Source organism: Thunnus albacares, chromosome 19, assembly GCF_914725855.1.
Source record: "Thunnus albacares chromosome 19, fThuAlb1.1, whole genome shotgun sequence".
In the NCBI taxonomy this organism is placed as follows: Eukaryota; Metazoa; Chordata; class Actinopteri; order Scombriformes; family Scombridae; genus Thunnus; species Thunnus albacares.
In genome coordinates this window covers 18979585-18995461 of record NC_058124.1, presented here as the reverse complement: position 1 = coordinate 18995461, position 15877 = coordinate 18979585, and the positions used below count along the sequence as shown (strand labels likewise).

At 41.4% G+C, this 15877-nt stretch overlaps 1 protein-coding gene across 1 annotated transcript in view; it reads right to left on the bottom strand.

Annotated features, from left to right (window-relative positions):
- LOC122969634 (dolichyl-diphosphooligosaccharide--protein glycosyltransferase subunit STT3B) overlaps positions 1-13261 on the bottom strand; it is an 84114-nt gene extending 70853 nt beyond the window's left edge. The window contains exon 1 of the mRNA XM_044335510.1: positions 12730-13261. Coding sequence (XP_044191445.1) covers positions 12730-12989 — 260 coding nt within the window. The 5' untranslated portion in view covers positions 12990-13261. The remainder of the gene's footprint in view (positions 1-12729) is intronic.
- Positions 13262-15877: the final 2616 nt, after the last annotated feature.

The following is a 15877-nucleotide window of genomic DNA, read 5'->3' as shown; positions in this document are numbered from 1 at the left end:
AAAGAGGATATTGTGATGGATTTACTGTGGCACCTACAAACCAGAATTATAGAAGAGGCAAAAGCTGTGTCACTCTTTCTAGGAACTGCGGTAGCATCATCTCTGAGATCAGCTTTAGTTATGGGTTTAGTTTATTTGCATAGTGATGAAAGACTAAAAACAGGCTGTGTTGAATTGCAACAATGTCATACGGCAACAATTTGAAAACTAAATTACTCATTGATATACATGAGATACAAAAATGTGCAAAGGGTTACATAAAATGTACCTTGAAACCAGAAAAAGGAAATTATAGACTTTCGATAAATACATAACAGAATTTCAATAACAGAACACATGGCATTTAAGAGAGGTGCAAAAGGATAGCCAGCCAATTATCTTAGTGAGGATCCAGCCGATGGGTGTATTAACGCAGAATTAAGCAGGCAAATCATGATTTAAAAGCATGCAATGGTAGCTGAATCATTATATCAAACACCACAGTGTGACTACAACTACCTGACCTTCATAATAGCCTCTACTTTAGGATTTAATTGATTAATCCAGCTCATCACTACGTATGCTAGACAGTGAATTTCTAGGGAGCTTCTACAAAATGTTGGAGGGATTAAAATGTAAGGAAAAATGACTCAAGAATAAGCTGAGTTGAGCTATTTGAACTATTCAGTAATGCTTTAGAGATGCTTTAAGCAGCTGATCTTATTAAATAGGCTCTCCTGTAAGTACAGCTAGTACAGCTACAGAAGACATTCAATTTAACCTGAGGCCCACAAAGTAACAAATCAACCCTATCCGCCCTGCTTGAAAACATAAAGCACGGACATATATGTACATGTATACTCAAACAAACTGATGAAGCAGTTTTTGGAACAATGAAATCGCTTTGGCTCCACCACCAAAACCTCCCTCAGATTGGATGCCTGGCAGGCATAAGTTTCTTCCATCCCCCTCCGCCTCCTACCATCCTACCACTGTCTCTCCTTTCGCTCCTCTTTTCTTCTCCTCTCTGTATGCAGGTGCGCTCGCCCACAGAGCTGCATGCTGACTCCTGTCAGTAAGAGGACAGGGATGTATGATAAGCACAGATCCTCGCTGTTCCCTCTGCCCCATTTACACCCCGCCATCCTCTGCATTCCATCCAGAGGGCGTCAAGGACTATTTCGACACCAAAGTGAGAAAGAATAGATGGTAAACAGTAAGGCTGAGCCAATATCTGAGAATGACCTGACCACCAGTGATCCAAGTAACCACAAACAAAGTCCCAAGACTCTTAACAGGCAGATACTAGGCTTTCTCTTCCAAGTATAACTTCACAGGTTTGTCCCTCGGGAGAAGCCCTACTTTAGGGTTGGCTCTGCAAATGCATCTTCTACACCTGTTGGACTTACATTATTCAGTCTTTTACAGTGGTTTCTCAACCACTGTTAACACAGGTCTAACTTCCCCTTCCCAAACCTAAAACAAAGATTACACCATGTAAATCCTGACCAATATTACTTGCCCTACATGTCTCAATTCACTGATGGAAGAGTGAGGAGATATGTGTGGTGGTAGTGCTAGGGGAACTCGAAGCATGAAGACAGACTGCTGATCTGGCACACACTTGTACTAATCATGCACAGAACAATTTCTATAAGAAAACACACAAGAGAAAGCACTCACACGGGCGTTCAGAAGGAGTTGCCGTCAATTACAGCGCTGCATTTGTTAAGCAGACACGTCGCTCCTACTGTTTTTCCCCGGACACATGGGTTCTACAGGCTGGGTGGTCATGGAACAACAATCACATCAAACCACCCATGACAACACAGAACGAACAGCTTGACAAAAGCTGCATCAACCACGCATCTCCACACTGTGCGACACACATGGAAGTGTGAGTGTGTGTGTGTGTGTGTGTGTGTGTGCTTGAAGTTTATCCACTGTTTCCTGTAGCTTTTTCTCTAGATGAGAAGACTGGGGGATAAATTTAGCTCTGCTACCCAGGTTCGTGCCTGGGCCCATTCCACAACCAATTCCTGTAGGGGATACAGTATTAGACGTGATGCTTTTTTGGACGTTTATATCAAGACATATTAGGACTGCACAATATGAGCACAGTGCTGCAACAATAAGGCCTGTGACAATATCTGTATGTGCTTTCTGATATACACTTGCTAAAGCGCATATCTTACAACAGCCGCATCGACATTAAATTACTTAAATAACCCCTTTATTAGACAAGGTCTTATTTTTCATCATAATAATGACTTTCATCAGCATCACTGCGGATCACTACCTGCAGTGACGCACAGCTGTAAGGAAACCACCCACACTACAAGCATTTCAATGATAAGCGTAACCCGTCCTTCAAAACACACACTGAAACTGTCACAACAAGCAAACGCGAAGACCTTGCAACAAGATAAGAAGCTTGCATTATCTTTTCAATATATCGCCACACAACCAAAGCAATACTTCATTTCAGTAACATGTCATGTACATTCACATTTTTATCAGTATATGTGTTGACATTCAAACAGCGAATACACTCCACACAGATTATACAGAACTACATTATGAGAATGGATTGAACAATAACCCACGCTGGTGATCTGAAATGAATTTAATTGAACTATAATTTAATTAAACTGTTGAGGTCCACTGCTGATTAGTGAATGTAAAGTATAGGAAACACTGCCATCTACATCCTAAATATGGAGATGTGAGCACCAGGTTTGGGAATAATCAGTTGCTTGCGTTGCAGCCATGTTTGAAAGTTATAGGAGTACAAGATCACACTCTTCAGCTTTCAATAATGAGAAAAGAGTTGAGACACAGTGCTGAAAGCTGTCAGAGGACAATGCTCTTAAAATCTCATTAGTGTACGACTGCCAAAACTAGTGAGAAGACGGCGGTTCAGAAAGGTGGGGCAGAGGACCAGCTCAAGGTAATTTGTAATGAATAATAGCCAAGGCTACATTGTTCTGTAGCTTATGCAAGCAGAAGGCTATGCTGAACCTCTCCCACCCACATGTAATTAAATGTAAAGTTAAAAAGGTGTAGGCTAATATTTGGCAAGAATTTTAGTTTAAAACATTCGATGATGTTCACTCATTTCTTAAAGGAAAAACGGCAAAAATGTTTTTGATGCAGCTTCTTCCTCTTGTGTGTCATATATAACAGTAAACTGAATATATTGGGATTCGGACAAAATGTGACATTTGAAGACATCACATAAATTATAACCAACTATAACCATTTTCTGACATTGTGTTCTGTTCATTACAGGTTTCTGCTTGTTTCACAGGAGAACAAAACCTCAGTTAATGCAGCCACTGTTCTCAGATATCAGCTGAGCTCAAATTAAAAAAGGACTGTTTCATTGCATTTACTGAGACTTCCAGTAAACAGGCTGTCAGCTCAGATGAAACCTGTCGGTCATTCCTGATACCTGGGCAGTGGCCAGTGTGAGTGGCCAAAGAACCAACTACACCGGGCAGCGGCAGAGGAGGCTGCACCGCCGTCTGGTTCAAAATGAGTCCAGCCAACTTTACTGCACTCGGCGCCGGAGCATGGAAACAGAAATGAGCCGTTTGTTTCCAATACAGCTAGTTTTGCTCATAGATAACATTAAAACAAGACTTTAACGTTTATAGTCAGTCATACTGTTGTCCTGCATGCAGCTTCAGCGCGGCTCCATTGTTGGCAGCTGAGTGAAAACACGACTGAATCATTTCACATGAACAGCTCACCTTCAGACAAACCCAACGACAAAATCACAAGTGTCAACACTGTCATGTCGGTACAGTACTGGCTGACTGAGTGGGAGTGAGAGGTGCTTTGCTAGAGATCTTTCATGTTATTATGAGACGTGTATTTTTGGTTGACCCCCCCCCCCCCCCCACCACAATTTCAAAAACTCATCAGATCTACACAAATCTCACAAATGACCTATTTTGGATAAAACAGAGATTTTTGCCTAAAAATGACTAGTTTGCACTCCTGATATTGTGTTGCAGAGCTATCTACTGAAGTTAGCATGCTAACCAGCTAGCCCCGGCCACCACTTTGTACTTCAAGGGGGATAGTGAGTCACTGTAGTGTCCAGCTTGCCCTCAGTCTAACATGAGAGGAAGAAGAAGTAGCACTGCCCTTAATCACCATGACAGCAATGGCAGATATTTTGAGCTAGGCTGAAAGTTGCTGCAAGTTTCCAAATAACACCTATTTGGATATTTGCGCCGACATTGTTGGCAGATGCTGCTGCTGCTGCTGCAGCTGCTGGCCAGGTGAGACAGCTGGTCATCTCAGCTGCATGATCCGATGAATTGATCTGTGCAGCTCTTTGGTAATTTACCGCTGGCTCTAATGTCTCCATAGCATTTTGATATCTTGACTTTGCCGTAACACAGCTTCATTGTAAACAGTGAGCTTCACACTGTATTCAGTGAGTGACAATTCTATGAGAGTAACAAATTGGGCTATCTCTCTGTGCCATCATCCTCCATCAAGGCATCTGTAACTCATGTGGCCTCCGGGCTGCTGTAGAGCACCTCTTGTTTGGTGGCAATTTTCCAAACACTTCCAGAACAGCCCCACCAAACTGGCTGACAGGCAAATTGGGGGCTAAAAACTAGGATGGCAGCTATCTTAATTCAATGTGCATGAACTGACCAGTGCTTTTCACCTTTATAAAGTATAATGCTCTTTTGTTAATGTCCTGAACAGTGTCCTGGAATAGTTAATAAGATGCTGAAAGCACAAATTTTTGAATGCACATTCGGTTAAGGCAGATGGCCGCCCACCTAGAGCCCGGTTCTGTGCTATATAAATAAAACTGACTTGACTTGTCAATCCACAGCCAGAGGATAACGTCAGCATACAGAGTATAAAGGTTAAAGATTCAACAAAACAGCCACAGACAAAAATTGTGTTACTCGTTTTGGAATAATTAGCACACTTTTACTATTAGTAGAAATTAGTCTATTATAAATATCACCCTAAACAAGCAAAAAAACCAAACAGTTACATCTTGTATGAAATTGTGAGTGTATGCCTTTCACTGTGCTAGCCAGTCGCTTCCCAGTGCCTGATGCTCCTTCCCGCCAGAAGCAGCTCATCTACACATGCCCCCGGTGCCCTGGAACAGATCTGTTGCTATCCGTCTCACACACACTCAGCACATCTTGGATTCAGAGACTCCCCCTGCTATACCTGACACTAGTCAGTTGGGAGCTCGGCCTGGGAAATAACACTTAATCATCGGGGGCTTGACATCGAGACCCCTGACTGAGGAGAAAGCAGCGAATAAAAAAAGTTCTGCGAGGGAGACTGAAAAAACTGAATGTGTTAGCTTTCTTGTGTCCTGCAAGTGTTGTGATATCTATGACTTATGTGCAAGGAGGCCTGGCCTGCTAGGCTGGAGTAGAGACAAAAGAACCAGAGCCAAAATAGTTATTACTTTTGGCACAGAGGTATGCTGTGAAATGGATAATAAGTTGCTGTGGTAACTCCAATCTACTGTATTATACAAGGACTGGGCTAATGTGAGTCTAGGAAACCAGCCTATAATGACTGAGATTGGGCACTCACTGCAACTTTTTCTACTGCAGGTAACAGGACACCGTCTCTAGGATGAGTATTTCATAAGCTGTTAGACAGTCAGTCAGGGGTTAAAGCAGGGTTCACAGCTCCAGCAAAGTGTCTGGTAGAAAGATCAATTGTGACTTATTTTACATTTTCCCACACTACTGCCTGAGCACTCATTTAAATCCAGCCGACTACTTGATTAGATTAAGTTTTGATTCCAATAAAGTAGTTTAGATTAACTATGCATGTACGTATACAACCACTAGCCTCCGCTTCAAAACGATGCAAGCGTGACGATAGAGAAACATGCCTATCTGTCTGTATCAGTCCCGCCCACACATGCTCTACATGAACCTGTGTGCGTGCGTGCGCTCTGCTGGGAGGTTGTGTCCTGCCGAGTAGAAAGTGGAGAGTCGTCTTCATTGTATGACAAATATTAGCAAAACAACTGATGGCAAACCACATTGATTGCAAAGATAGGGAACATCCTGATTAGACAGCCTGTTTCAGAAATCACCAGTGGCAGCAACTTGACGATTGTGCATGAAGTAGCATTAAAAAGTCCACTGGAAGCGCTGTATCTTCCATATACACCACACAATCATTTATGGACTTAATGAACAAACTAATGAATGAATTATCTTTACATGTGCTTTTTACAGCAGGGCCATCTGTAAGACGTATTGCAAACACACTAAAACAGGCCATGTTGTCAAAGCAACAGGCCTATGTCACAGGAGGAAGACGAAGGCTATGCCTCAGCCTCACACTCGGGTGAAGATGAAAATGAAGACGAAGATGACTAGAAGTTGAGTTGATTCAGTAGATTCACATGATTTGAGTTAAGTGATTCACATGTTTTGTTATTTTAGAGTTATTTTTGGTATAGGTTTATTTTATAAATAATTTAATTTAAAACCAATACATATGCTAGATAAGACATGGGATTAAAAACAAGTCCCCCCCTTAACATAACCTTGTTTATTTTTGTTTAATAAGAGTGAATTTATGTTTCTAGTAAAATCATTTTAACACATCATTGTGGCATGTCTTGATAAACCTTACAGTGAAGGCGTCAATAAATAAAAAATGCTAAATGAGGTCTGATGATTCTTAATTAGTCAGGAACTGGCGTCATTTTAAATATTAATAGCTACTTACAGACTATGTAGGCTAAAACGCACAAGAAGCTTAATTCTCCTTTACAATAACTGACTACATGTTTACAATCAGGTAGACAAACTCATTAAAATATGCAATAATTAAGATCAGTGTATATGATGGAATAGAAGCATTAGATGGCAACCAAATTTAGGCTTTTACAGCCAAATTTTTTCTCTGGGTAGGCATCCCCCCGGACCCTCTAGCTGGCTATTCCATATCCTTGTAGAAAGCCCTGTACTACACTAGCTAATGTGTTGCTGTGCCAGCAGCTGCTGTTGGGATGGCCTAATCTACTTTGAAATAGGTGTCATGTTTTTGTGTGTGAAAAAGACAGAAGGAGAGAAAAAAAAAAGAGAGGTGTGTGTGAAAAAGTCCACACATAAAAGCTGCAACCCCCCACTAATTTTCGCAGGCTTTTTAAAAGAGCTGAGGTGGTAACATCACTTGTGGGGAAGGGGGGGGGGGATTCATTTTCACAGCACTTCACAACTTTCAAGCAGCAAAAAACTGTATTATTAAACGGGTCAGAAGCACTAAAACATCTTTTCCGAAGTATCAACTGATATGAAAGTGTTGCTTGAGATAGTGGATGATGGTACAAAGCATCTTTGAAACCGCTGATGTTTCCGGTGTTAAGTCACACTTCTTTTTGGGACTAACAATCAAAATCAGGTAAATATCACTGGATGTCTTCGTCGCTGCTTCCAAAAAGTCTGCAGATGGGTGGGGGGGTTACTTGAGATCCTTTCTGGATAATAATGCAACCAATAAAAGCAGCTGTTACGATTTTCAGATTTGTGTTTCCTTAGAGAAATTCAAATCTTATAGAGCACAGGAGGAGAGGCGGGTGAAAGAGGGTAGGCAGGCGAGCAGGAAGAGCTGAGAAGGAAGAATAGAAATAAAGATGTGTTCTGATAGTTTTAGAGCATGTCAGGCAGTTTTCCAGGGGGCTTCTGGGCTGAAATTCTTGTCCTAACGTGGTTACGTTGCTGTAGTGAAGATGTGTGCACAGCAGCAGATGGCACTAACACTACAATCCTAACTGTCTCTTACCAGGTCCGCAAGGTTCATATCGTATTATAATTCCCATAGTTGTGATAAATTATAATAATTCATAATGCATTATAATCACTGTTATGTTGCATTATAATGTGATTATAAGTTACTCTAAGTGGTCATTGGGTGCTTCAAGCAAAGTGAGAAAAATATCAATAAATCTATGTGTAGCAAAGGAGGGTTACCACACCGGGTCTCAAACCCTGGTCTCCCAGACCACAGACAGCTACACTGACCAGTCAGCAAAAGAATTAAGCCGTTGGCCGAGAGCCAGAGCATCTAGTCATCCATGGTTGTTACTCTCTAGAGGGCACAGCCTGCACCATGACATTACGCAAGAACACACAAAACGTAAAATTGATATGTTTAAGGGTCAGAAATTAAGCACTGCTACATTATTTATTATATTGATTATTGTTATAAGGCATTATGAATATTTATGAGGGCTTATAACTATAGTTAGGCCTATACGGTGCTATAAGCAGATTATAACGCATTATAAAGATGTTTATAATGCGTTATGGGCTTCACAGAAAGTGTTACCATTACATTCATACTGTAATAAAATTACAGTTTCTTAATTGATATATTTTAGTATATATGAAGATAAAAAAAAATATGGAAAATGCTATCACAAGTTACCAAACTAAAAATTATTCCTTAAAATTATAGATACCACCGATCTTGACCTTGCGCATCAGGTATCTGTCATTCAGGTTTTCTGCTATTATTAAGGGCCACAAACTCGATTTTTGGTGCCACAGCAATCTCTGCTCTCATGTTATCTCACATACACAGATTTTACATCTGGGAAGAAGACAGTATCATTATTGGATCAATACTCTTGATACAATCTGAGGTGACAGAATGGTATTGGGAGAGAAAAAGTAGCATCAGTGCAACTTTAATTTAAGTTGATTATTTTTGTGACAAACAGTTTAAAATGTTAAGTATTCAATTCACAATCATATGAAACATCCAAAAGTTTTGGAATTTCCATATGATAAATGACTGAAGCAAATGTCAAGGCGACTGATCGATTCATCAACTTGTCCTTTTAACGTTAGGCACTAAAAGCTAGAATCCTGTATGCCGCACGGCCGGCATCCATCTAGACCTTGAACGAAAATCCAGTCATGTGAAGCAGAAGCACTTCTGATGCTGACAGGTCGTAGAGCGAGTAAGAGTAAGTGCGTGTGAGTGTGAATGTGTATGTCTATCTTCGCTTGCTAAACCCGAATATCCAGCTCATTATTTGCTTGACAGAGACGATGCTCACCACCCCCCCCCCCCCCCACCCCCCACCCCCCCTCACTCCACTGTCAGAATGGGCTCTATTCCTGACATAAGCAATGTGGAAAAAGCCTGACAGCTTCCAAGGAAGGCTCCCCCTCCCATACACACACTTATGTCTCTCACCATACAGGTTTCAGTCTACTTAAATTTCTATTTCCACCGACTCAATAAACATGCAGACAAATGATTTGTATAAGAGTCAACTCAGGGGAAGGAACAAATCACCACTAGCAGCTTGGCAAATATGAGTATTACTTAACAAAAAGGGATATATTTGTACCAGCAGGGTCGAAGGGTCTTACCAGATAATGAAGGGTTACATCTCCACAAGCTTAAGTTTAATAGTAAGCAGTCATAAAAACATTCATTCAGGATTGAGCATGAGAACCTGGAGTTGGTTAAAGACAGTGTAATGCATTTTTAAGTCAGGACACAACTTTTTAATTACTTTCATGAATGGAGAAAACAAAAACAACTAAAGCCCAGCTGCTCTTAAAATCATCAACAATTATTAGGAAACCAAAATAAGTGCAGCCAGATAACAGGAAGGTCATATCAGGGCCTTGCCTGCAAACTCAGTGCAGTTTGTGGTGTTTGCACTGTGCAGAATATGCCTGACATTTAGTGCTTATCAATCCAATCTTGATTCTTCACATTGCCAGCTTGTTAAATGTAATGGTAAGCTGCAGATAATTTGAAGCTCTCTTTGAAGTTCAGAGGAAAATCAATGACAGCATCCATGCATTCAGATGACAAAGGAACTAATCATGTGCGTCTTGGAGTGACAGACACTTCCAATTAGCGCTGTGACAATAACCGCATTGCCACGGTCATGTGATGTCTACCGCAGGGTTTAGCTCATTATCGTCATCACCACGATTTTTTTTTTTTAAATGCCAAACACAACCAGGAGGAGATACACTGGAGGATCTGTGTTACCTCAGTTTGTTCCCGGGCACCAGACTGCAAGACCTAGGCATCGCCCCACGAGAGTGACTGCCCAGGGGAGAGGGGGGGGCGGGCGCCAAAAATGGTGCCCAAGGAAGTGGAACCACAGCAAGCGAGCCAGCATCCAAGCTACGCTAAAGGCTAACCCCCATCAACCAGCTCTCCTGTCAGTCATCCTCTTCAACGTCCACTCCATCAACAATAAACTAGACTACGTAAGACTGCTTCTGACTTCATCACGTGGCTGCAGGAGAGTATCTCCAACTCTGTTATCCAGCTAGCCGGGCTAACTGCTCTCCGGTCAGACAGGATTGCTTCATTGTCCATTAAGACTCAAGGCACTGTTGTGTTTATATTAACGAAGACTGGTGTACGAACGTGGTGATCATCTCTGCACACTGCTCAGCATTAAAGGTGGTTCTAGCAGTCAAATGTAGACCTTTTTATCTCTTAAAATTATTTTTGGTTTGGTTGTAAACCGACAAACCAAGGGTGTATGTTGCCTTTTCTCTGCGGTAAGAAAAAATCCATACCATCACTGCCCTATTTCCAAACAGAATCCAGTGTGTCTAACGTTGTCAAGGTTTTTTTCCATTCCTTATTGTCAAAGTTATACTACATTATGCAAAAAAACCATGCTTTTTAAAAAAGAAACAGACTGGTCTCCTTTCATCAAAGGTAATTAGAGTGCATGAAAGTTGACAGAGTATACCAGAAAACATCTTTGAATAATGTTCCATTTAATAACCTTGGCAAACACAGTGCTCACATTGGGGTCAATTTTATGTGTAAATAATCTATATAAAACTCTAGTGCTATGGCTATTACACACACTGACAAACTCCCCAGAGTGTCAACTGTTGTAAAAAAAAATGTAGGGCAATGGTTCTCAGCAACCTGATCAGGATTACACATGGGATCAGCTGAAAGGGGGGGTGGATGTTGCAAGATTTATGAATAGTCAAACATGAATATATTTCTGGTGTAAATCTGTGTTGATAAATCAATGGATAAAAATACTTCCCTTATAAAATTATGACTATTTGCAGCCCCTAATGCTTCTTCCAACAATTAAGTGAACCATCCAAAAGATCTAAAAAGCTGTTGCTTTGTTACTGAATTCACCATTTTTGCACATTTAAGCCTGCAAAAGTCGGTTCCATCCAAGCACTGCTTTGTTTTCGGGGACCAAAAGTCTAGAATTTTTTTTAAACTACTTGACGTTCAGATGTAGACTACTCATAGCTACAAGAGCTTTCAAAATTTTGAATATGAAAGAGTGCCTATGCTTTCTTTTCAGTGACATGTTGCCAAAAAGCTGTGCAGTTCTAGCTCTGTAACTGTGGAAACTGATACCACTTAATAGCCTTTTACTGAGGGAAAACAGCTCCCACTGTCACTCTGTAGTGTAGCAAAATACCATAGGTAATATACCAACTGTGTGACCACTCAGGATAATAATCGGATATATGAAGGCTGACATGGAAGAATGCAGCCCGCAAAGAGTATGTAACACTTAGGACCACTCTTTAACAAAGCTAAGGTCATTCCTTGGTGCAAATTCCAGGCTCTAAGCTCTCAACCATGTCGAAATGGTGACCCTCCCCAAACCCTAAGCCTTGGCCCTTGGCTATAAAACGTAATCAAGTTATCAACATAATTAAAGAGGCAGGTGTCACCCTGAACAAGATGGAGAACCTGTCCTTGAAATGTAATAAATGAATGCATCAGCCGTGCTGCCTGGTTCATTGCCACAGGAGTATGTGAGAGCAGTGGGGGAATGACAGTGCATTGCAACCGGGCGGACACTTGTGGGCCCATGTGACACTGTTACAAAGCGGAATAATCCCGCATTGTGATGACAGACACACCAGACTGGATCAGTTGGCTTCCGGGTTAAACAGTATGCTATCGTGATGCACACCGGCTGTAATGTGCGCGAAAACCTGGTTGTCAAGTATGCTTTCACTACACAGTATTTATAAAATGAACAAGTTACACCATCAGAGGGACTCTATCCCAGTTGTAAAACATCCTCAATCAGTCATATAGAGCACTGCTGAAGCCATAATTCCTATATAAGAACTATTTCAACTTCACTCGCTCACAATGAACTGAGTTTTCAATGCATTAAAAACACGCTCTAAGTACAGAGAAAGCATGCATGTCTTCCTCCCAGTTATCTACACGTTTACCTGAAGTCCAAGCAAAGTTGTACCTGCAGGCTGGAGGCTCAATGCGGCTATTATTTTGTGATAAGTGGATGCAAAAAAACAACACTAGACGAAACCAGATTGGCTAGCTGCATGTCATTAGTATCATCACATTTTTAAATGTCAAGGTTCCTCAGACAGACTACACATCAGACCACTGGCCTCAATATTCAAAGTGTTTGTCCCAAGGACATCAGAGAAAAATCCTACCGCTGGTCACAATGTGGAAAAACAACTGTTTATCCTGAGTGTGAGGAGCTAACAAACGTTAACAGGACATTGTTAGCGTTAAGTAGTTAAGGCGGCATTCAAAACAATCACTGCTATTGTACTGACTTATAAAGAAGTAAAATAATAAAGTGAAAATTAATATAACGTTATTTCTAATTCATTAAAAAAATTGACTCGCTGCAGCGACTCGGACCTCTTACATTGGCTTTCCTTAACGCTGCAAGCGACAGTTAAACGTTAGCAAGCTTACCAGGGATCAAACTCGTGAATGATGCTCTCGAACCGGATCACCGCGAAAAGTCTGGAGCTGAATCCAGCCAGGCAGGCCAGAAAAAGGATGCTAAAGGAGAGTAAAGACTGCCACCCTGCTGGCTGTGTCAGTCCGCCAGACAGGCCTCCTTTGCCCCCTCCTCCACCCGCGGCGCCGGGTCGGCTGTTCCCGTGCACCGAGCCCCCGGCATTGGTGGACGCTTTGTGCTTGCCGTCGCTGGCTGCGTGGTGCTCCGCCATTTCTGCGTGCGGTGTCGGTTGGATTTGCTCGAGCGTCCCTCCAGCCGCGCTCCCGTGTCTTCCTCCGCTCCGTGCTGTCGTAAAACTCCCTCAGTCAGTCGGTGCCTGCTTTCCCTCCGTATCCTGTCCTCTGTGCCCCCCCGTTAGTAAATATTTAATTCAGTATCGCTACTCCGAGAGACAGCAGTTACATCCCGAGACGCATACTCGTGCGCCACATACCGAGTCTTGCAACAGTCAATCCGCGACACGATTGAATGCCGTTGGAAACTGGAGGGAGGGATGCGATAGGCGGGGCGTAGGGAAGCTCTGGCGGCCTCTCACAGATCGACAGGTACGAGGGGGCGGGGTTTGACTTCGTACAGCCAATCCGAGAGTAGTATTGAGTGGATCGACAGATAACTCCACCAATGGAAACACACTGATATATGATTGCAGTTTATTGGAATAAGGATTATCCCCTGTTATATATAAAATTGAGTCATTCTGGTGCTCTGTGTAAATATAATCCTTATTACTCAGTTTGAAGTTAGCTGTATAGGATTTAAATCGTTTTTTTTAGAGAATAATAAATATAAGTGCACATAGTCCAAAATCTGAATAAGGAAAAGACCTCCTTGCAGCCAAAAGCTATAGGCAGGTGAGAGAAGATAAATGTTCTCTGTGAGTGCAATATTTCTGTTGCCCTTGGATGTTCTGGACTGGGTGGTAGAGTGGTAATAAAGATTGATGTGTCTCATCATTATTATGTCCCCCAGCAAAGACAAGAACACAGCATTCATCATTCTCTTAAACTCTGGATGTATTTTCACAACTTCCCCCAAAGCCTTGAAACACTATAATGGAATAAGACACCTTTTCTGAACATTTCAAATAAATGCTGAAGTTTTTGATTGATTGTATACATTCATTTTGTGCTCGCACTGTTTGATACAACCATGAGACAGAAGGAAGGAGGGTTATCGATTTATCTGAGATGTGATTCAGTCCCAAAAGGGGGATGAACAACAGTCCTCAGAGTAACGTCACAGATAGAAACAATTTGTTCTTGTACAATAAGTCAGTGTGGACAAAAAATATTTTCCTCACCTCCTCTAACACTTATGCTGCTTTATGTAAATCTGTTACTCAGAGCTTCATCTTACACAGAGGTTTTCCTTGGAGCAGTGTATAATCAAAGGAGCCTATGTCTAAACAAACAGCGATGTAATTTAATCACTGCCCTCCAAAACATTATTATAAATTCAAATTATGAATTCCTATTATTTATGTAATACACTGGATTTCAAGGACCATTGCTTTGGTTGAATTATAGAAATGTTTAAACAGATACTGTGCATTTGGGCAGCAACTGCAAAGTATCAAAGTTTGTATTGTTTGCCATAAAACAAGTAGTTAATTAGCTGCAAATCCGCTTTTGGCACCTTTGATTTTAGAATAGGCTATTTTCTGGTTTAAGTACTCTACAAATTTCTCCAAATTCCCATCCTTGTTTTGCATCAACACAGTTTACAGATACCCTATCATCCATAAGATAATGATTTTCAAAAAAAAAAAGTAAATGAAACATTAATGTAGGAGTATTGGACTGAAGTTTGAGCCGGCTTAAGAGGAGAGAGATGGGGAGATGGAAGGCAGATAATAAATGAGAGTAAAAGGATGATTATGAAAATTGATGGAGGTCATCATGGAGAGTAGATGGAGTGGCAGAAATGGATAAGAGTTTTGATTTCATGAACAGATCATAGAGACCAAAGCTTCGTGTGACAGACAGTATCAACAGTCATATGCTGCAGCTGAAAGTCGGTGCCAAAAGATATTGTCACGCACACAGTAAACATATATACACAGGCAACAGAGTGTGTAAAGATACAGTGCATACATGCAACACATGTATTCCCATATACACATACATACTGATGAATACATGTTTACACCAGCAGACACACCACCATGTGTTCACACAGACACATGCACACATACACCTCAATCATTCATCAAGACCTGATTATGTCATGATGAACACTCTACCCCTTCACCTCTCCCCTCTACCTCCGAATTCTGAATGGATGATCTTTGAGACAAAAAGAAATGCAGACTGTGAAGATTGCTTCAATCGCATCTATTGTCAAAAGGCCAAACCCAGATGAAAGCCAGCCAAAATGACTGCTGTTGCCAGGCAGGGCAGCTTTGCTTTCCTCTGTCTCCAGAGGCAGACTTGAATGTTTGTGTTTGCTTTGTCTTTCTTTTTTTCATTTTTTCTTCCAAAAACATTGCATTCTTGCCATGTTTATGCTTGGCATTCTTACGTGTCTATACTTCCCTTTTTTTTTGCCAAAGGCCAGTCGTGCAAAAAGCTTAAGATGCCTGGCAAGAAACACTCTTTGCACCTTTCTATCTGTCATTCTCTCTTTGCTCTGAGAGTGTGTGAGAGAGAGTTACAGAGCAAGAGAAAGAGAGAGAAAGAGAGAGAGAGCGAGGTGTCATAACTGGTCAAGAGGATTATATCATTATGTCCATTTTTACATGTTTTGCCTAAACTGATGTAATTGAAAATGGTGCATCAAGAGAATCCTCAAAGCTCCTTCAGCGATTTGTCTCAAGATGCATAATAATCAATCAGTTGTGCACGGTGTTATGTAAGCATGTGGGGCAAAGCAAAGAATCCTCCGTGAATCAGCTGTCTCTGATGGAGGGGAAGTTACTGTGTACTTTTAAAGGAAGTATCCAATTTTATGAAGGTGGTATGAGGATTGCACAGTGGGAAAGAATCTGATGTTGTAATGTGTTTTTTAAGGCGTAGACTGCAGCGTGAAGGTTGTCTGGGAAGCAAGCACATCATGTTCCCAGATTTCTGACATCCTTGCAACACATATCTGCATTACAAA